The sequence below is a fragment of the Eublepharis macularius genome, chromosome 13, assembly GCF_028583425.1.
Source record: "Eublepharis macularius isolate TG4126 chromosome 13, MPM_Emac_v1.0, whole genome shotgun sequence".
Lineage (NCBI taxonomy): Eukaryota > Metazoa > Chordata > Lepidosauria > Squamata > Eublepharidae > Eublepharis > Eublepharis macularius.
The window spans coordinates 71,741,247-71,764,151 of record NC_072802.1 but is presented as its reverse complement, the minus strand read 5'-3'; the positions used below and the strand labels follow the sequence as shown (position 1 = coordinate 71,764,151).

The 22,905-nt window shown below is 48.7% G+C and overlaps 1 protein-coding gene across 1 annotated transcript in view; it reads left to right on the top strand.

The window, feature by feature from the left end:
• CMKLR1 (chemerin chemokine-like receptor 1) overlaps nucleotides 1-22,905 on the top strand; it is a 34,104-nt gene that overhangs the window by 4,600 nt on the left and 6,599 nt on the right. Inside the window, exon 2 of the mRNA XM_054996584.1 lies at nucleotides 3,506-3,698. Within this exon, the coding sequence (XP_054852559.1) occupies nucleotides 3,666-3,698 (33 nt within the window). The 5' untranslated portion in view covers nucleotides 3,506-3,665. The remainder of the gene's footprint in view (nucleotides 1-3,505; nucleotides 3,699-22,905) is intronic.

The window sequence follows — 22,905 nt, the reverse complement described above, 5'->3', positions numbered from 1 at the left end:
CACTTAGAACGGCATCATAAAAGCAAAGACGTTTGAAATGAGCGGATGGAACAATTAAAACAACATCAGATTTTTTTTAAAAATCACACACTCCCCCCCAAAACATCCAGGAGCATAAATACTGAAAAACTTCCCCAGAGGGAAGGGAACAGGTTACTTAAAAGCTTGTGAAAATACAGCGTCTTTGCCTGACATCCCAAGAGGAGCGGATTTGGTGCCAAGCGAACATGAAGGAAGCCCATGCCGCTTCTTGGCCGAGGATCTGGGAGGTTATCGCTGCAATCCTACGGACTCTTTCTTGGGAGTAATCCCCACTGAATAACACGGGACTAACGTATGAGCATACCTGCTTAGGCTCACTCCCTTACATTATATTCCTAAGTAGAGCTACACCCTTGTGAGTCCCTTCAAGTTAATGGGCTTAGGAGGTTGTCATTGTTGGGCCTGAATCCCTGCTGTGTCCTGATGAAGCTCACTGGATGGCCTTGGGCCAGTCACCCTTCCCCAGCCTAACCTACCTTACAGGGTTACTGGGGATAAAATGGGGAAGAGCTGGGTCTATTGTCCTGGGCTGCTTGGAGGAAGAGCAGGATCCCAACTTGAACACCTCCTCGGTGCCACCCCCCAGCACAGGCCCTGTTTCTGGTGCTCCCCCACGTGCTTCTGTCAAAGTAGGGCCTGAGAGGGCAGCATGAGCCAGTGGGCAGATCCACACAGGCAAAGGTTCGCTGTCCTCCACGGCCATGTAGAGTTTTAGAGGAAAAAACAGCAGTTAGAATTGTGCCCAGAAACAAGCTTGGCAGCCAGGGCAGACCTTTGAATGAAAACCAGGAGGTATCTGGGCTTGCTAGAGTTGCCAGCTCCTGGTTGGGAAATTCCTGGAGATTTGGGGAGGCAGAGCCTGGAGACGGCAGGGTTTGGGGAAGGGAGGGACTTCAGTTGGCTGTAATGCCGTAGAGTCCACCTTCCAAGGCAGCCATTTTCTCCAGGGGAACTGATCCCTGTAGTCTGGAGATCAGCTGTAATTCCAGGAAATCTCCAGATCTCACCAGGTGTGTGGCCACTGTATTGGACCTCCTCACCAGCGATTGATTCCTGCTTTTCCCTCCAGTTCCCCTAGTCCAATCCCGAGGCTTGGAAGATGCCTGGGAAATGTAGCCGGGAGGAAAACTAGGAGCAAGCAAGGCCTGAAGTTTTCCCTGGAAGTGATGTTAGTCCTCTCTAGGAATTGCTGAGAATTCTATGGCAATGTTTTTATTTAATTCTCTTGCCAGTCACTGGGGTGCTAGAGGGAAATACCTGCTAGGGGTGGGAGAATGCATATAAAAAGCATATCTAGTATATGACGGATCCCATTGGTCTGTTCCACTAACAATTATGCTTTCCCTCAATGCAACACTCTTGTATAGCAGGGAGGCGATTTCAGATGCTTTGCTAATGAGTTAAGGACCATAGACTTCACCACTATTTATTTATTTATTTTTATTGAATGTAAGGCACTATGTTGCCTTACATATTATCTGTTGCTTTAAATATACAGTACTCCTATATACTACCTGTGCTTCATGTTGTCTAATGTCATTCCTAGACTTTCTTATGCTCTGTTTCAGCATTTCTTCAGCTCTGTATTGGATCCTTGCTAATGCTGTGTCTTGCATTTATTTACCCTATGGCATTGCTTATGGAAATGTCCTTGACACTGACTGTAATAATCCCAGTGTGAGGCAGCTTTGAGTCTCAGTGAGAAGGGCGGACTATAAATGACATAAATAAAAATAATAAACAAACAAACAAACACTAACCACTAGTCAATGCTGCTTGGGGAGGGTCTGTGGCTCAGTGGTAAAGAATCTGTTTGATATGCAGAAGGTTCCAAATTCAATCCCCGTCATCTCCAGATAAAAGAACAGGTATTAGATGAAGTTAAAGATCGCCTTACGTGAGACCCCGTAGAGCCGCTGAGTAGACAATAGTGGTGCAGATGGACCGATGGTTGATTAAGTATGAGCAAGACTGATGTGTGTTCACTGGTCACCAGATAGAGAAGAGATTCTGAAAAAGCCATATCCGTCTGCTTGACTGAGCAATACCACCACACGTGAATGTGGGTGGCAAATATCTATTCCTGGAGGACTCTTACATGCTAAGTTCTCCACAGCAGCTCCTCCTTTCTGGGAAGCAGAGAATGAAGAATGCCCTTGGTTCCTGCCTGTAGGTGTAGATGGGACAACCTGTGTGTGGGACGCATAGGCAGAAGCTTATGAGCGCTCTGAGTTGATATAGTCACAGTTATGCAGGGAGGTGGCTCTATAGTTCTTGATCTCCTTCGCATCTGTTCCTTCTTTATGTATTAAAGAGACCGTTGCCTCTGTCCATGATTCAGGTACGGATAGCACTGTAGCAATCATCTTTTTGTATGGTACAGTAAGAACATCTTCTAGAGCTTTATAGTATTCTGCTGGAAGTCCATCTGGGCCAGGGGTTTTTCCACTGTTTTGTTTCTGTCTTGCCTCTACTATTTCCATCACTGTGAACGGATCATTCAACCATTTTCTTTTCTCTTCTGATAAGTGCAGGAGTTTCAGTAGATGTATTAATTGATTTAAAACTGTACACAACTGAATATTAATATAATGGGGGAAAACATACTTTGCACTTCAGTGATAGCCATACATGTGTCCTGTTCCCTGCTGTGTGCGAGAGACGGGCAGGCCTCTCCCAAGAAGTTGGACACACTTGTTTTGAAAGTGAAATGTAAAGGGAAAAGGTCTGCCAGCCCATTCGTTAGGTGGCGTATAGTCGATTGCAAGATTTTTAATCAGTTAATATCACTAAGTCGTTGATGAAACATTGAGGCTGTACAAAAAGCACAGGCTATGTAATATGAGTGATATCTGGATCCTGTTAGGGATCTGGCAGCTGGGCTGGATCTACAGGGTCCGTGATCAGTTTTAGGGAGGATTCAGCAGGTTTGGTAGGTGGGGAAAGAGAGGAAGCTGGGCTAACATCTCTGTAAGCCATGGGCAATGAATGGGTAAGGGAAGAAGCCCAAGAATTGTTGGCCAACAGAATGTACCCAACCAGGGCTCACATAACCTGGCCAAGTTAATGCCATGCCCGTCTCTCACCAGCCAATCAGAAGACGAGACTACATAGCCAGTTGGGAGAGCATGGGAAAGCTGGACAACGCACAGGAATGGCTGGTACATCTGAGGCAGCCACGGGGTTGAGGCTTTGGCTCTCGAGCACTCTGGCAGCAGAAATGCCTACTAGCACCACCTCTTTGCTGGTGTCATGGTTTGAACATGCAAGAGCCCTTCATTGTGATGATGGGGCTGAACTTGCAAGACAAGCTTTTGTATGTTAATGACAGAAAGAGCCAACCACGACTTCCTATCTCTTGAGAATCACTTCCTCACCCTGATAATAGCGGAACGGGCTTTTTATCAGACTCTCTGAAATCATCAAGAGAAGTCCTTCCATTCTTCATTTCTCTCTCTTTCAGAAGGGACTACTTGATCAGCCACCAAGATAACCACCAAAGCCTCTGGACTCCAGACTATGCACGCCAACTTCACGTGCCATTTTATGAACTTCTGATTTTTTAAAAAGCTGCATTGGCTCTGAATGGTTATTAATTTTCACAGAATCAACTTCTTTAAGGGATGGATTCAGAACCTGGAACATCCACGCAGCAGGTAAATGGGTTTTCCCTCTCTCTTCCACGCAACTCGGGGGCAGACGGACTTTGCTATTGGCAGCCACGTAAGAGCTGGGTGAGAGTCTGAGCAGAAGCATCCTGGCTCTCCACACGTGGACCACAAATATCAAGGCAACGCTTGGACTAACTAGGCACATCCCACTCCAGAGAGTGGCACGTGCCAGAGCGAAGGCTCTTAGCCCCAATCAGGGCTTTTTTTCTAGGAAAAGAGGTGGTGGAACTCAGTGGGTTGCCAGCACAGGGGGCAACTCTTGGTGGGACGTGGTGCTTTCAGGACCAGTGACGTCACTTTGGGTCAGCTGGAACAAGGGGGGAGTTTTTAAAACTTCAAATCACCCTCGGCGAAAATGGTCACATGGCTGGTGGCCCTGCCCCCTGATCTCCAGACAGAGGGGAGTTTAGATCGCCTTCCGCGCCATTCCACCGTTTTCCAGCTGAAAGAAAGCCCTGGCCCCAATGATCCCACTCATCTCGTTCTGCACATTGCAACAAGAGAGCCCAAAAGATCAGAGGGCAACAAGAGATTCCTCTCTGTTTGCACTCGCTGTATCTTCTGGCTTAAGGGGAGGGTGCTGGCAGTGCCTTGCGTGAAGACCTCCTTAGGCCACAACAACCCTTAGAGCAACAATGGGGAGGACTGTAGATTAGGAGCGTTGAGTGCAGAAGATCTTAGATTCACTCCTTGACATCTCTAGTTACAAGGCAGCTGAGGGGACAGAGAAATGTCTCTGTGCTGCTACACCAAGAGAAACTGCTGTTAGTAGGCAAAGTGGACCTCTGGTCTGACTTCGTCCCTTCGATGCTTGATATTCTCATAGGTACTACTGAGCCTGAGCAGCAGATAGCAAGTCCATTTGGCATGGAGCGCTCTCCTGGCTGAAGCTTTTGTCTGATTTGGGGGGAGGGTATTTTGGGGAGGGCTGGAACTGGATGGCCCACATCAGCCCGATCTCATCAGATCTCAGAAGCTAAGCAGGGTTGGCCATGGTTAGTACTTGGATGGGAGACCCCCAAGGAACTCCAGGGTTGCTACACAGAGGCAGGGGAATGGCAAACTAGCTCTGAACATTTCTTGCCTAGAAGATCCTGCAGGGTCACCGTAAGTCGGATGTGACTTGACAGCACTTTTCTCCACTATTTCTGGGAGCGGCAGTCTGTAACCAGATGCCTTTGGGGAAGCTGGATGGTTTTCAGTACCGTAGATGTTGCTTCTGTTGACCCCTTCTGTTGTCCGAAGATTAACTCTATCCTGTGCACATCTGCATCTGTTAGTGCCAGGTCTGCCTCTGAGCACTTGTGTCCCAAGAAAAGAGCCACAGAACTCAGAGCTTTGTGCTCACATTCCTTTGAAACTAGGGCTGTGCCAAATGTTTGACATGTTCACCTATTTCAGTTTTTGGATTAGACACTGTTAATCTTTTCTCTGTCTTATTTATAGCCACTGTTTCTAAAATGTGCTGCTCCTTATGTGCCATTTTTTCTTGCAATTTTTCTCTTGCCTTCTTCCTGGGAAGAGTCACATGGGGGATCCTAAGCAATCACTGATCAGATAATGAAGAGCAGGGTGTCATAGCGCTATGTAGCCCATCGTATTTGGCCGTGTGATGATGTCACTGGCACTGATGGAGAGTGATGGCAAAGCTTCTTGCGTGGGTGGAACCCTTTTGAGCCCTTCTATGGTAATCACTGAAATGCTGAAAAAGGGGAGGAGGGGGCTTTTGGATAATGCTGCAGATGCCTGTGATAAGCAGCCCACCCGTCCCGTCAGCCCCATTTGGAACAAGAAGTACCATGTGTTTTAAATACATTCTCAACAGAGAAAACCACTGCAACAAAGATTTGGCTACAGGTGATCTGGGTTCAAGTCTAACCTTTGCCATGGGCTCGGTGCACGGCCGTGGCAAGTAATTTTTTCCCTCATCTTCAGTTCTCCCTTTTTAAAATGGCAATAATTCCATCACTCAGGTAATACGTTTGGCTGATTAATACGGAGGAGCTAAAGAACTAATTTTGCAATTTCACTCAAAAATATTCTTTTTCTGTTGGGACGGATACTTTCTTTATGAGGGCTATTGAGATATGTTTCCCTGGTTCTTGCATAAGAATGTAAAAGTGTCTACTTAGATTAATGTTTGCGCTTGTGGCTGCCATTTTCTTCAGACAGATAATTTAGAGATCAAGCCTGGGTCCCCAACTGTATTGCTCTGGCCTGCAGGTGGGCGGTTGCTGTTACCAGAACTGCTATTTTATGGGGAAATTAGCACGCAGTCCGGCTTAAATTAGTGCGGATCTTAACTAATGTATATCAGAGTCCGTACTTCCAGATTACTCAAGCAATAAAGAGGCAAGGACTAATCAGTACAAAACGTGTTTACTAAAGTGTTGCATAAGCCTACAAGCAAGAAACATACAAGAGCTAAGAAATAAAGAGTGGAAAAATCAGGCCGTTTGCATGAGCAGGGAACCCACAAGATCGAAGAAGCGGGGCAATACGTTACCTGATCACAGCGAGAAGCAACAGTGACATGGGGCAATATCTAATGCCTGCACTAGATATGCGGAGTGATGGGGGTCGGGAGAGGAATGGCGCGCACCTCATGGCAGGGAGAGCCTGCTTAAGTACCCCAAAACGTACCCTGAGGCAAGTGCCCTCCATGTGGTTCTCAGGAGGGGAAACAAAAGCTTGATGGTTCTGTAACTATCGCTAATGGGCCACTTTAGGGTCTGAATATATGATTGTGACACCTCGGGAAGAGGGGACAAAGGAGGGAAGGGGAGTGCCGGGCGGGTTGATTGAATCTGCCAGGAGGCTGGAGTTGTCTTGATGGCATCTGCTCTGGAATGTGGTGGTGGTAATGTGTCCATTAGGTTTTCTGGACAGCCAGCACGTAGCTTCCATCTCAGGGAGGCTTCCAGCGATATGCATATCAGGGTGAGGCTAGGCTCCGTGAACGTGACAGGAGCCTGGTCTCGAAATGGCAGCCTCAGAGCAAACTGTCCATGGTGGTTCTATGCTGCCTGGGAACATGGCTTCTTCCTTGGCACGTCTCGAGGGCCAGCTAGTAGGCTGCCTAGTGGTGAGGGAAGACCCAGTGACCGTCCTGCAAGGGGCTCCCTGTGGGAACTGACCAGGGGGTGCCTGGCCAGGCTTGCAGAGGGTCCCTCCGGCTGGCACTGAGCTGCTAGTGGTATGGCTCTGGGCCCAGGTGAGGTAGGCGTCCAAGGAGGCAGGAAACAGGCATAGGTAACACGGTCCGTAACAGCAGAGAGGCAGGAGGCAGGCATGGGCAATGTTGCCCCTAACAGAGTCTTTGGTAGAGCCTCAAACGGCGAAGCAGGAAGTTGGCATAGTCCAGAGTGGGCTCCATAACGGGAGGGGGGGCCCCTGGCAACATTGCCTGCTGTATAAAAAATCTTTTTATGTTTAAAAAAAGAGAGTGTCAGGGAAAAGGCTAGGCTGAATCTCCCTGTCTCCTCAGTTAGCTCTGATGGGCACATACTGTACAGGCGCATTCTGTCTGCAGCCTCACGTCTTCCGTACTTCATGTTGGATTTTCTGTGTATTGACTTTATTCCTTTCAATGTCAGCTCTGGGAATGACACCCTTAATAATATTCCCATTCTACAAACAGGGAAACTGAGGAACGAGAACACTTTAGCCTGGAAGTTCATGGTTGAACTCAGAGGAGTTAGCCGTGTTAGTCTATAGTTGCAAAATGGTAAAGAGTCCAGTCGCACCTTTAAGACTAACCCACTTTATCGTAGCATAAGCTTTCGAGAACCACAGCTCTCTTTGTCAGATGCACAGATGCATCTGTTTCTTGCTGCACAGATGCCTCTGACGAAGAGAGCTGTGGTTCTCAAAAGCTTATGCTACAATAAAGTGGATTAGTCTTAAAGGTGCTCCTGGACTCTTTACTACATGGTTGAACTGTGATTGGAGTGTGGGGATCCCCTGGTTCCAGTCCTGTGCTGCAGCTTTGGATCTTTTGTGCGATCTGTAATATCACTGGAGAGGAAAGGGAGGTTGAAAAGGGAGAACCACAATTTTGTTGCAGGGGATTTTTCTCTGCAGAAGTAAAAAAAAAAAATTGTAATGCCGGGAAGCTAGAAAATGACAGCCGGAGAACAGAGGGTGAAAAAGAAGGAAGGACTGACATTTGCTGGCTTCTGCTGTGGGTTTTCTTCACCTCCTTTTTGTCATTAAAATGACATCTGTTCCTTGTTCCTATTTACGGATTCCTCGGGGTGACTTTCCATCATCACTTTGGTATTGCGGAAACAAGAGTTTTCTTGTTCAACACAAACATGTTGTACTTGCTTTAATGTGACGGCGTTGGGGGATTTGGACATGCATGAAGGGAAAGATTCTGGGCAACATCCTGCCTCCCTCCAGCTGGGTGTTTTTGAGGACTTCCTTTTGCAGATTAACGTCCCTGCAAAGTGTGTGTGTTTGGGGGGGGGGGGGAATCTGTTTCTTGCTGGCCAAAGACCAAGCGGAACTGCCTTATGCCGAGTCACACCATTGGTCCATTTAGCTCAGTATTGGCCACTTGGATTGGCTGAGGTGGTCTGGTGGGAAAGGCCTTTCTCAGGCGTGCTCTCCGAGGGCTGAAATACGCAAAACGCCCAACACACACCAGGTCGACTCAACTCATGGTCATACATCAGAGCAACTCATCTTGAACATAGATCCAGAGGAGTTAGCCATGGTCGTCTGTAGCTGCAAAATAGTAAAGAGTCCAGTAGCACCTTTAAGACGAACCCCCTTTACTGTAGCATAAGCTTTCGAGAGTCACAGCTCCCTGGTGGTCTTTGATCCCTCCGCTGCTTCCAGGGAATGGGGAATGGGGAATGGATCCGCCATCCCTTTCTCTTTGAAACCCTTTTGGCGAAAAGTGCAGATTAGGTCACTGGGAGTGGGAAGGAGCTGAAGAGCAGCCTGTCCGGAGCAGCTGCGTGCAGCCCAAAGGCAGCTGCTTGGGCCTCAGAAGCTGTGAGCCGCTCCAGGGAACTCTTCCCAGGATGGAGTCCAACACACATCTTGTTCTTGGAAGGCTAGACATGGAAAACAAGAGAATAGCGAACGGCAACATGAAGCTCCCCATGTTGTTCTTCTGCTCCTGCCTGCCTACTCAAAATGTGCGTGCCGTTTATGCTCGACTGCCAATGCACAAAGATCATCTAGAGCAGACTGTGGCTCAGTGGATGAGAATCTGTTTTCATATGCAAAACCTCCAAAGTTCACTCCCAGGCTCTCCAATTAAAAGGATCAAGATGAAGGAGATGGGAAAGACCTCTTGTTGAGACCCTGGAGAGTCGCTGCAGTCAGATGCATCTGTCAAAGAGAGCTGTGGTTCTCAAAAGCTGACGATGCATCTGACAAAGAGAGCTGTGGTTCTCGAAAGCTTATGCTACAATAAAGTTGGTTAGTCTTAAAGATATTACTGGACTCTTTACTATTTAGCAACTACAGACTAACATGGCTAACTCCTCTGGAGTTAGCTTCGTGTATATGTGAAGAGTTGAGTAGTTTGGGGCATAATTTATCCTTTCTCTTCTAATCATGGGAAGCAGCAAAATCTTCCCAGGGAATGTCTGTTAATGTCCACCAAACATTAACCCATCACACCCTGTGTGTATGGGTGTGTGTGTGTGAGAGAAACTGCTGTCACCCACCCTGGGCTGTGAGAGACAACAGCAGGGCCTGGGCAGCTGCGTAGAGCTCCCGCCTTCAGAGCCGGATCTAGCCCATCTTAGCTGTGTGTGGAACTGGAAAACATTCTTTCAAATGAGACCCCCTTTCTCCTCCATTTCCTCCTCTTTCAAGCCTATTATTCATATCTTCTATTCACAAGGGCTAGAAACTTGATTTTTTTTTTAAGTATGAAAAGTGAGGTTCTTGGGATGTTCCATTATTCACATAATGCCAAATCCCATACTTTTATAGGGGGCATAGAATGCCCACATGACTTCTCTGGGGAGGCAAGCAAACATTGTGCCATCTGCTGCCCAGTGGCAAGGAGTTCTCCAGTGTACCTCAGCCTGCATGCACTTGTGGGAGAAGAGGCCTGCAAAGAAGGATCCTTGGCAAAAACCTTGATTCAAAGACACTTAAGACTTCACCACGGAGCACTAGAGACGATGCTCTTCCTTCTGCCTCTGTGAGCTGAAAGTCTTTATGCTTCCATTCAGCCACCAAGGGTCCCTGCCCTTAACAAGCAGACGTGCTGCAGCAGATGAAGGAATGGAGGATCAGGGGAGCTCACACATGCCCACTGTGCAAAAAACAGGGCCGTTCATTGCCCCCTTTTCAATCTGCAGAAACCCAAGAGAGGCTCAGATTAAGAGCAGCGGAGAGAACACAAGAATCAAAGAAGAAACGATCTTGAGCATTCTCAGGAAAATCTTTTCTCTGGGCTGGCATTTCCCATCACCTGAAATGTATGCGAAAAAGAAATTGCCACGTGAGGGCTCAGCAAAGCCTTCCTTTCCATTTCGCTTAGAGTTAAGCTGAGCATTTATCTGATGAAAAGCGTCCCAAAGAGCAGCGCAATTACCAAGAAATAGCAATCCTCACAAAGCCCTTTGCTCAGGAAACGGAGCTGCGCACACTGAGGGCCTTCCCAGGGCAGCGTATTTGGTCCCGTCTTTCCTTTGGTGAGGAAAGCATCTCTGTCTAATTGCCTCCGTGGGCGGCAGTGCAGACGGCTCCACTTTCCTGCTGCTCTAAGCCCTGGAGGCTGGTGCGCCACGAAACGCTTGGAGACGCTTCTGTGGCTGAAGTCCCTGGATGGCTGACGGGCAGGTGTTCCTCAACTCCAGATACAGGCAGTGGTTTCGTTAGATGGCCAACACATGTTACCTTCTATCTAAACACACACACATAACACATAATATGTGTGATAGGCAGGGATTGTGGTCTGAGCACATCACCAAATACGGAATGAAAGCATGCTATGGATCTGCTGCGTGCTGCAGTGGGAGGCAATGAGCAAGCCGGTGGCTGTCGCTGCTCGCCAGTGGAGCCCTGCAAGGTTGCCCTCATTTGGGGGGCTCGGCTTAAGTCTGGGCTGTTTCAGGTTCTGGTCTGCCCCTAAAGGGAGGCCTAGAGTTTGACTTCCATGTGACTTAAGGTTCAAAGCAGAACTTCTCCCTGCTAGTCTGAAATGCTTCCAAGAGAGAAAGGTACCTTTTCTCCACCTGGCTGGGGTTTATCAACGAAAGCGGGAACTCCAGCCTGCAGGCAAAAGCGTGGGAGGCGTTCAGGCCATACCGGCAATTTCCAAATACGTCAAGGACCTCAGCGAGTGTCCTGGGGCCATGGAATGTGTGGGAAGTCAAGGCATTGCCAAACAAGCGGCTGGTGTTGCATCAAGGGCGGCCTCGGCCCAGCTAAGAGTGGGAAGAGGCCTCTTTAGATGCCCCCCAGGTTTTTTTGCATTTTTGAGCCACTGCCATGGTCCTAGGTCTTTTCTGCCTCTCCTGACTGGGCTTGTCAGTAGTCCCTTGCCTGGCCCTTTATGGTGCAGGCAACCGGGGAAGGTTGTTTTTGTATATCAGAAGAAAGTGGCTTCTTTAGTTTCGAAGCATTTTGATGTAACAAAGGAAGGAGGTATGAGAGACCCGGGTATCTTTTGGGGGGGGGGGAGCTAGTCAAACTTGGCCAGACTCTCACCAGCCCCTTTCATCTCCCATTTCCTCTGTCATTCCCCTTTCCCATCTGCTGCTGCTGCTACAGCCAGTTTGGTGTAGTGGTTAAGAGTGGCAGGACTCTAATCTGGAGAGCCGGGTTTGATTCCCCACTCCTCTTCTTGAAGCCAGCTGGGTGACCTTGAGTCAGTCACAGCTCTCTGGAGCTCTCTCAGTCCCTCCCATCTCACAGGGTGGTTGTTGTTGTGGGAATAATAACAACACATTTTATAAACTGCTCTGAGTGGGTGTTAAGTTGTCCTGAAGGGCAGTATATAAACCGAATGTTGTTGTTGTTGTTAATTAATTAATTCATTCATTCCTTGCAGACCTCATCTTTCTCTCCCGATCTGCCAAGGGTGCCCATTGTTAGCCAGGGTGGAGGGCATTATATGGAGGAGAGGGTTTTCTGAACAGTATAGAGACTGTTCTATGCTTTTGTGATCACCTCTTGGGGATGAAGGGGCAGGACTTCCACTTCAGAGACCTGGCAGACATGAGCTGAAAAGGTTCAGGCCCATCCGGGAGCCCCAGTGCTGGCTTCCTGTGGTCCTTTAGCAAGGGAAGATCGTTCTTGCTTGTTGAGATTTGAACACTTTTTAGCCCCAGATGGACGTGTGTGCTTCGCTGCCCCTCTTCATTCTCCTTTCAGGGGTGGATGGGAACCTTACAATGACTCAGGAGCGAGACGAGACGAGTCCCAGGGACTCCCTAAGTGCCGTTTGGCTCAGACTTCGTGCTGCTGAAGGTAACAAGTGGGCAAATCTATCCCCATTTGTCCTGCTGTTGATTGAGTCAGAGCATCCTTTGCACGGCTGCCAGTGCTCAGGGCCTTGATCAGGCATAGCTCCCTGGGAATTTGGCCACGACTCTGTTGATGGCATTCGTTTTTGCTCAGGTTCCAAAAGCAGACCCTCCCACCCCAAGGCACCTCTTGAAAAGAACCGACCCGTGGGTCAATGCTGCCACTACATCATCAGGGCAGACTGGCCCTTTAGCCTCCTGGGACAAGTCCTGGTGGGCCCTGAAAGGCTAGGAGCGGCATTCACAATGCTGCTAGGGCTGTTCAGCTTGGAGCCTGACGGCAGGGAGAGGCATAAGCTCACCTGCCACCTCCTCCCAGACCTCCGCCAGCCAGGCCCAAGTTAAGTGGCCTGAGCGAGGCTGTCAGGACTGCAGGGCATGCCCAGGTCAGCTTGCTGTGGGCCACGGCAGTGTCCCAATCTGCTGCTGTACATCATTCAGCAGAAGTACACTGCAAGACGTGCCCCTCTTCTCTTCTGTGCTTTGCAGTCCGAGAATCTTTGGGGGGATGCAGGCAGCCTCCTTGAATGAAGACGGCACGGCTCGCACCACCCATTAAAATGCATAAGCAGTTGGCACGGAGCGCTGAGCCGGACTGATGAAATCAGCGTCGGAGGGTTTTAATTAACGGTCGGCTCAGATATTTATTGGAAAGGAAATTGCTACTTCCAGTCAGTTACTTGCTGCTGACTGCTGCTGAATCGGGGATGGGGGACCAGTTAGGAATTCAGCACAGGTAGAGAGCCCTGCGTGTCTGGCTTTGGCCAGGCGGCAACAGAAACTGGCTGTCTTTGCACAAGCAAAATGGTTGCTGAGGCCTCCTGAAAATCTATTGCCACGTGCTTGGGATGTGAGCAGACAAGACCTTAGTGAATTGAAGCGTATCGGAGCCAGAGTTAGAGGGCAGCTGGAGCGGATTCACAGGAAGGCACGGGGGGGGGGCAGAGTCATGGCAGGCTGGGCGCTGAGCTGGAAAGCCTGTCCAGAGTGGGGCAAGAGCAAGGAAGCCAACAGAGCTTAGGCAAGTATGGGGGGATATGCAGGCGGGGATGGGGGGTGAGTAAAGTGCTGGAGACCTGGGTTCAAATCCCCACTCTGCCAAGGTCCTAGACCCAGAGGAGTTAGCCGTGTTCGTCTGTAGTTGCAAAATAGTAAAGATTCCCGTAGCACCTTTAAAACTAACCAACTTTATTGTAGCACAAGCTTTCGAGAACCACAGCTCTCTTCATCAGATGCATCATCAGCTGTGGTTCTCGAAAGCTGACGATGCATCTGATGAAGAGAGCTGTGGTTCTTGAAAGCTGATGATGCATCTGACAAAGAGAGCTGTGGTTCTTGAAAGCTTATGCTACAATAAAGTTGGTTAGCCTTAAAGGTGTTACTACTCTGCCAAGGGGAACCTTGGACCAGTCACCCCGCTCATCCTCAACTGCCTCACAGGATTGTTCCAAGGATCAAATGGAGGAGGGGAGAACTTTGTATGGTGGATTCCCTGGCATTTAGGGGGTGGTGCGAGGGGAGGCCAGCATTTGGGGAGGGAAGGAAGCTCGATGGGGATGCAATGCCACAAAGTTCACCCCCCTTTCCTCCAAGGTCATAGATCCAGAGGAGTTAGCCGTGTTAGTCTGTAGTAGCAAAATCAAAAAGAGTCCAGTAGCACCTTTAAGACTAACCAATTTTATTTTATTGTAGCATAAGCTTTCGAGAATCAAGTTCTCTTCATCAGATGCCTGATCCGAACTGGTCAAATACAGAAGAGGAGGGGAGGGGAAAGAACAGGACATATATCACAAGAAGACAGAATGCAATTAGTGTGAAGGCAATCAAAACATTCCTTTGCTTGTAAATGTAAACATCTCCTTTTGGTGTGGAGTCAGTTTGCCGCAGTGAAGGTATACAATTCCTATGTAGTATAAGCCCTCGATAACCACAGCTCTCCCTGCCAGCTGCATCTGACAAAGAGAACTGTGGTCCCCGAAAGCCCACAGGCACTCAGGCTGAGATAATTGACAAACAAAGCCCACACCAGGCGTCTCTGGGCTCCCCCAGACCACGCCTCTGTAAAGGAAATCTGTTACCTGTGATAATGTGATAACCATTCATAGTCTCTATTCAGTCCCAGCTTGACAGAGTCAAATTTGCATATGAATTCCAATTCAGCAGCCTCCCGTTGGATTTTGTTTTTGAAGGGTTTCTGTTGAACCACAGCGACTTTTAAGTCTTTGGTGGAATGTCCTGGTAGATTGAAGTGTTCTCCCACTGGTTTTTGGACGTTTCCATTTCTAATGTCAGATTTGTGTCCATTTATTCTTTTGCGTAGAGGTTGGCTGGTTTGTCCAATGTACAGAGCAGAAGGACATTGTTGGCACATGAGGGCATATATCAGATTGGAGGATGAGCAGCTGTAAGAGCCAGAGACAGTGTAGTTGATGCCATTGGGTCCTGTAATTGTATTCCCTGGGTAGATATAGGGGCAGAGCTGGCATCTGGGTCTGTTGCAGGGCCTGGTACCTGTGCTGGTGGCCCTGCTGGCCAATTCATGATTGTAAGTGAGAAGTCGTTTAAGATTGGGGGGCTGTCTGTAGGCAAGGAAAGGTCTTCCACCCAGGACTTCTGAGAGAGAGGTATCATTTTCCAGGATGGGTTGTAGCTCCCTGATGATACGTTGGATGGGTTTGAGCTGGGAGCTATAGGTGACAACCAGTGGTGTTCTGTTGTTAGTTCCTTTAGGTATGTCCTGGAGCAGACTGTTTCTGGGTACTAGTCTGGCCCTGTTGATTTGTTTCTTCACTTCATTTGGTGGGTACTGTAGTCTCAAAAATGCTTGTTGTAAATCTCTTAAGTGTGAGTCTCGGTCGAGAGCATCGGAGCAGATACGGTTGTAACGTAAGGCTTGGCTGTAGACAATAGACCGAGTGGTATGTTTAGGGTGGAAGCTGGAGGCATGTAGATATGAGTATCGGTCTGTTGGTTTCCGATATAAGGTGGTATTTATTCGTCCATTATGTAGTTGTACAGTGGTGTCCAGGAAGTGTACCTGTTGTGTAGAGTGGTCCAGGCTTAGGTTGATAGTAGGGTGAAAGTTATTGAAGTCCTGATGAAATCTCTCAAGGGCTTCCTTCCCATGGGTCCAAATGATGAAGATGTCATCCAGGAATCTTAAGTATAGTAGTGGTTCCAGTGGATGGGAGCTGAGGAAGCGTTGCTCCAAGTCCGCCATGAATATGTTAGCATATTGTGGTGCCATGCGTGTGCCCATGGCTGTGCCATTCACCTGTAGATATAAGTTGTCACCAAATTCGAAGTAATTGTGAGTGAGTACGAAGTGACAAAGTTCAGTGGCGAGGTGTGCTGTGGTTTTGTCCGTGATAATATTCCGTATGGCTTGCAGTCCATCTGCATGTGGGATATTGGTGTACAGGGCCTCCACATCCATGGTTGCTAGGATGGTGTCATCTGGTAGGTTGTCAATGGACTGTATTTTCCTGAGGAAGTCAGTGGTGTCCCGTAAGTAGCTGCGTGTGCTTGTGGCATAGGGCCTGAGGATAGAGTCCATGTATCCCGAGACTCCTACTGTGATGGTGCATTTTCCTGAAACAATTGGGCGTCCTGGGTTACCTGGTTTGTGGATTTTGGGTAGTAGGTAGAATCTTCCTGGTCGTGGTTCCTGGGGTGTGTCCATATGGATGCATTCTTGTATGTCCGTGGGGAGTGTTTTTAATATTTTATTGAGTTCCCTTTTGTATTGCTCCGTGGGGTCAGAAGGTAGTATTTTATAGAATGTTGTGTTGGAGAGTTGTCTTTCTGCTTCTTGTATATAATTTTGTTTGTCCATGATGACAACTGCTCCGCCTTTGTCAGCTTCCTTGATTACGATGCCAGAATTATTTTGGAGGCTGTTTATGGCCTCTCTTTCTCCACGGCTGAGATTCTGCTTTAGGTGTTGTTGTTTGTCAATTATCTCAGCCTGAGCACGTCTACGGAAGCATTCAATGTAAAAGTCCAATGAGGAGTTACGGCCCTCGGGGGGTGTCCATGTGGAATTCTTTTTCCTGGAGTTTTGTAACGGTGGTTGTGTATTGCTGGGTTGGGGGGGTGGGGGCTGCTGAGGCTGCTGTGATGGTGTCTGTTCAGTGCTTTGTTCATCGTTTTGTTCAGCAGAGTAGTTGAAGAATTCTTTCAGTCTTAGGCGTCTAAAATAGGCCTCCAGGTCTCCACAAAGTTGTATGGTTTGTGTGGGTCTGTCTGGGCAAAAAGATAGTCCACGTGAGAGGACTGATTCCTCTGCTGGGCTCAGCTTGTAACTGGAAAGATTGATGATGTTGCTTGGTGGATCCAAAGTGTTTTTGCTCTCTGTTGCAGGCAGGAGTTTTGAGAATTTCTTCTCCTTCTTGTTCTGTAATTCAGTGAATAGATTGCAATAAATAGTTTCTCTGGTTGTGGTAAACATCTGCCAGTTCCCGGTCTGTGCAGAAGGGGTGTACTTCATGGAAGAGTCTAGTTCAGAGATCTTCATCATTTGGACCCATGGGAAGGAAGCCCTTGAGAGATTTCATCAGGACTTCAATAACTTTCACCCTACTATCAACCTAAGCCTGGACCACTCTACACAACAGGTACACTTCCTGGACACCACTGTACAACTACATAATGGACGAATAAATACCACCTTATATCGGAAACCAACAGACCGATACTCATATCTACATGCCTCCAGCTTCCACCCTAAACATACCACTCGGTCTATTGTCTACAGCCAAGCCTTACGTTACAACCGTATCTGCTCCGATGCTCTCGACCGAGACTCACACTTAAGAGATTTACAACAAGCATTTTTGAGACTACAGTACCCACCAAATGAAGTGAAGAAACAAATCAACAGGGCCAGACTAGTACCCAGAAACAGTCTGCTCCAGGACATACCTAAAGGAACTAACAACAGAACACCACTGGTTGTCACCTATAGCTCCCAGCTCAAACCCATCCAACGTATCATCAGGGAGCTACAACCCATCCTGGAAAATGATACCTCTCTCTCAGAAGTCCTGGGTGGAAGACCTTTCCTTGCCTACAGACAGCCCCCCAATCTTAAACGACTTCTCACTTACAATCATGAATCGGCCAGCAGGGCCACCAGCACAGGTACCAGGCCCTGCAACAGACCCAGATGCCAGCTCTGCCCCTATATCTACCCAGGGAATACAATTACAGGACCCAATGGCATCAACTACACTGTCTCTGGCTCTTACAGCTGCTCATCCTCCAATCTGATATATGCCCTCATGTGCCAACAATGTCCTTCTGCTCTGTACATTGGACAAACCAGCCAACCTCTACGCAAAAGAATAAATGGACACAAATCTGACATTAGAAATGGAAACGTCCAAAAACCAGTGGGAGAACACTTCAATCTACCAGGACATTCCACCAAAGACTTAAAAGTCGCTGTGGTTCAACAGAAACCCTTCAAAAACAAAATCCAACGGGAGGCTGCTGAATTGGAATTCATATGCAAATTTGACTCTGTCAAGCTGGGACTGAACAGAGACTATGAATGGTTATCACATTATCACAGGTAACAGATTTCCTTTACAGAGGCGTGGTCTGGGGGAGCCCAGAGACGCCTGGTGTGGGCTTTGTTTGTCAATTATCTCAGCCTGAGTGCCTGTGGGCTTTCGGGGACCACAGTTCTCTTTGTCAGATGCAGCTGGCAGGGAGAGCTTTGGTTATCGAGGGCTTATACTACATAGGAATTGTATACCTTCACTGCGGCAAACTGACTCCACACCAAAAGGAGATGTTTACATTTACAAGCAAAGGAATGTTTTGATTGCCTTCACACTAATTGCATTCTGTCTTCTTGTGATATATGTCCTGTTCTTTCCCCTCCCCTCCTCTTCTGTATTTGACCAGTTCGGATCAGGCATCTGATGAAGAGAACTTGATTCTCGAAAGCTTATGCTACAATAAAATAAAATTGGTTAGTCTTAAAGGTGCTACTGGACTCTTTTTGACTTTCCTCCAAGGGAACTGATCTTTGTAGTCTGGAGAAGACTTGAAATTCTGGGAGAAATCCAAGCCCCACCTGGATGTTGGTAACCCTACTTGGGCCCCATCTGCAGCCGGAGTGGGCAAGCCACAAGACAGACAGCCTGGCACGAAACAACAAGCTGTCAATGGTTCTGCCTGGGTCTCCCTGGGAAGGGAAGGACATTCCCGCCAGACCTCTGAGCGGCGGGAGGCTTTGCAGGGACACTTCTTGTGCCGCCCATCCCCTCACCTCCTCTTCCTCAACACCCACATTTGTTCCCGGCCTGTTTTCTAAGTCCAAATACCTTTCATGCCGAGCAGCTGATGGTGCGTACACAAAGCAGGCCCTGGAAACTCCGCACACATCCTTATCTCCCTTCTGGAAAGTAATGACTTGAGAAAACAAACAGAGAGAAGAACATCATGCATCTGCACAGATAAGGAAGATTTCTCTTTGGGAGCTGCCAGATTGCAGGTCCCTGGTGAGTAGGGAAATAAAGAACAGGCCGCAGCTCCTATACGTCCTATGCCTAGGCTTCCTTCCTCCTCTCCGCATGCCCAGGGGAGGGGCCGCTCACCATCTTTCCTTGCTCGCCAGGGACCAGCTCTCTGGCAGCTCCCGAAGACTGCGAGAGGCCTCTCCACTGGGCACACGGAGAGGAGGGAGGAAGCATATGTATAGGATAGATAGGAGCTGTGGCCTGTTCTTTTTTTTCTTGATTTTATTTTACTTCATTTATACCCTGCCTTTCTCCCCAGCGGGGACCTAAAGTGGCTTACATCATTCGTCACTCCTCCATTCTGGCCTCACAACAACCCTGTGAGGTAGGTTAAGCTGAGAATATATGACTGGCCCAAGTTCACCCAGCAAGCTTCCATGGCTGAGCAGGAATTCAAACCTGGGCTGCCCAGATTCTAGTCCATCATTCTAGCCACTGCACCACACTGGCTTCCTTGGGGTGACCTCAGATGCATTGTCAGCTTTCGAGAACCACAGCTCTCTTTGTCAGATGCATCATCAGCTTTCGAGAACCACAGCTCTCTCTGTCAGATGCATCTGACGAAGAGAGCTGTGGTTCTCAAAAGCTTATGCTACAATAAAGTTGGTTAGTCTTAAAGGTGCTACTGGACTCTTTACTATTTTGCTACTACAGACTAACACGGCTAACTCCTCTGGATCTCAAACACAACATGTTTGACTCGTCCACAGAACACACAGTGACACATGCTCCATTTTACAGATAGGGGAAAAGGAGGCCTGATGAGAGAGCATTTGCTTAGGACTACAGGTCTGTTGTCAGCATCCTTTTGTTGATGGCACTCAGTTGGCCATGGGGGAGTTTCTTGGTTGCCCTTGTCCTGAGACTTGGGACTGAATGGCTCTTTGGCTGCAGGCCTGGGTCTCCTCCACTGCACAGCGGGAAAATGGTGGGGCAAATTTCCAGCACAGAGGGGACAGTGGGAGAGGAAGCTCAGCCCTTCCCTTCCCCTGCCCTGGAATCTTGGCCCCTTTAGCCAGAGTAGTTCCAGAGACTTGTTCAGGCGCGTGAGAGGGGGGCTGTAAGCAGGCCTGCCAAGTCAGAGGTGCCAGACCTGGGACTGGTGCTAAACGTCCCTTGGAGCCTTCGACAGCGGTCCGAGTTGGGCTGATTTCAGTCTCGCGTTGTCTGCTGCAGCTGTCCGTCTAGTCAGGACGCCACTTACGTGTGCTAAATTTACACCACAAAACGGCAGGCTCAGGCTCTCTGGACAGATGTGGCCGAGCTAATCAGCGTTGGGAGAAACCATGACGTGCTCTGTGGCATCAGACCAGATCCATCTCGTCCGGCATTCCCTGTGAGAGTGCCCAGAACCATAAAAGCTGGCAGGGAGTGACCCACCTTTTGTCGCCCCTGATGGAAATAATCCCCCCGCCGTGGGGACGGCACAGACCCTTTCCATTGAGCCCACGTAGGCATGGCCTGTGCAACCGTCACAGCGCAGTGCGCTTCTGAGATGCATTTGCAACGATGTTGGAGCCTGGAGCCCTTGACGGAGGCAGGAGGGACAGAGACAATTCGCCAGGCTGCGAAGGAGTGCGTGCCAGGAGAGACAGATGGAAGGAAGTGAGCAGGCCCTGGACGTCCCCTCTTCTCCTCCCATCCCGGGAACGTGTCATGCTGGCGGCCCCAGTCCTTGTGTTCCTCCCGTCTCCGACCAGCTTGTGCGATTTGACTTTATCGCTTTGTCCTGCCTCCTGTTTCTGTCCGTGCATCTGTTGCTCTCCCTGGGGGAGGGTCTGGCCCTCACACTTCATTTATTGGGACCGAGAGAAATTTCTGGATGGCAAGAGCAAGGAAGGAACGGAGGGGAGAGGCAACGGGCCCTTGAAGTCAAATCAGGACTAGCGACGTGATGAAAGAGGGGGGAGGATTTTGGTTGCGAGCTTTGCTGTAGTTCCAGCCAAGCAAAGATTGCATCTCTTTCCACTTTGGGAAAATTGCTGAAGTGGGGTGGGAGATTTGCAGCACAGCTGAGGGTCACCAGTCTCGAGGTGGGGCTCTGGGTCCTCCTGGAACTGCAGTGATGGGCAGGACCGCTTCTGAAGGCAGACGCAGCCTCCCAAACTCCACCCACTGGGCTGCCCCCATTGTTCCCCACTAGGGCCAAACTACAAGTGACGAATGACACTTGGACGGCAAGTGTATTCCTTCCTGTTCACTTGCCCTCCACTTGCTCTCCACTCGATCCACTTGCCATTCAAGTGTCATTCGTCACTTGTAGCTTGACCCCTAGTTCCAGACCTCGTGTCCCGCTCCCCTTGTGCCCCTGCATTCACAAGCTCTCAGATTTGCCGCTCTGGGGGTGGGTCACTACCAATGAAGCTCACAGCTCCGAAAGGCCTTCAGCAACAATGAGTCTTCCTCAGCAATCGCAGACAAAGAATGCCGCAACTCTTACTTTCAAGGATTTTCCGTCTTCAAAGGTCCGTTCTGTTCCGCTAGGCAGAATTAAAGGATTTGAACAGGGACCAAAGAGGCCATGGGAGTCATAGACCCTCTCCTGTCGTCACTGCTTAGTTCCTGGTACTCAAAGGCGTACTGCCTCTGTACATGGAAGTTCCATTCAGCTAGCTACAGTTTTCCTTGCTCAGTGGAGCTGCCACATGCCCAGATGGGCCTTCAGAGACTAACAGAAATCCCGAGATCTCCTGTTCACATGGAAAATAGTAAGGAGTCCAGTAGCACCTTTCAGACTAACCAGCTTTACTGTAGCATAAACTTTCGAGAACCACAGCTTTCTTCCTCAGATGCATCGTCAGCTTTCGAGAACCACAGCACTCTTTGTCAGATGCATCTGATGAAGAGAGCTGTGGTTCTCGAAAGCGGATGATGCATCTGACAAAGAGAGCTGTGGTTCTCGAAAGTTGACACTGCATCTGACTAAGAGAGCTGTGATTCTTGAAAGCATCTGATGATGTTTCTGATGAAGATATCTGTGGTTCTTGAAAGCTTATGCTACAGTAAAGTTGGTTAGTCTTAAAGGTGCTACTGGACTGTCTACTATTTTGCTACTATAGACTAACTCAGCTAACTCCTCTGGATCTATGTTCACATGGAAAAAGTCACATCCTGCTACCAGGCACACCCAAGCTCTTTGGCACATCTAACGCAGCTCATGGGATCCCTGGTGTTATTTCTTCTCTCCTTAAAAAGGGACCATCATAACAACAAAGTCTTTTAGTGACTAAATGTGTGTATCCATTTTCCAGGAATGGACTTTTCTGAGATGGCCAGTATAAACAGTACCTTGGGAGGGAAAAACCTTGCCCAGAAAAGACTCACTCATTAGGAAGGTAGATGTAACCAGAGGAGGCCTGGTACCTTGATCTAAATTGGGAACATTGATGGGCAGAAGGTTTGGCTGCAAGCAAAGGAGCCACCAGGTCCAGCCATAGGGAGGAACCAGACGCTTTGCCGCCCCATCGGACACTCTGTTTCCTGATCACCGCCAGGAATGCAGCACCAGCCAGATGTTCCTTCCACAGCTGCGTAGGAGTGCCATTAATCACATGCCCGGACTGCCTCGGAGCCAAAATCCAAAAAAAGCTGGTGATAGCCACCACTTGACTCACTTTGAAGTTCTGACATGGTGGGGGAGGCTTTTCTCCCTTCCCACCCACCCCTGCTTTGGGACCTTTGATTGTTTCTAGGTGCAGACTTCGGAGGGAGGGTTTATTCGGGACTACGTAACTGCTAAGCAAAAGAAAGGCAAGCCCTTCATGAACAGATGCAAAAGCCCAGCTCAGAGGGAGGGAAAGACTGGCAGAAGCAGAAGGCAGCTGGGTTTATTTTTTATTTGTTTCTGTCATTTATAGTCCACGAAGCAGATTACACAGTGTGAGATCGGTCAGTATCAAGAGCATTTCTGTAAACAATGCCATAGGGTAATTAGATGCAAGTTCACAAAGACAGCAGTAGCAGGAATCCAATGCAACGTAGTGGTGAGGTCTCTGGTTCCTAACTCATTAGCGGATCATCTGAGATCCCCTCCTATAATACAGCCCTCCTGAGTAAAAAGCCTTTTGGAATAATTCGGTTTTGCATTGTTTGGGGAAAGCCAGGAGAGTGGGGGCTCTCCTCCTCAGGCAGGCCGTTCCACAGGGTAGGGGCCACCAC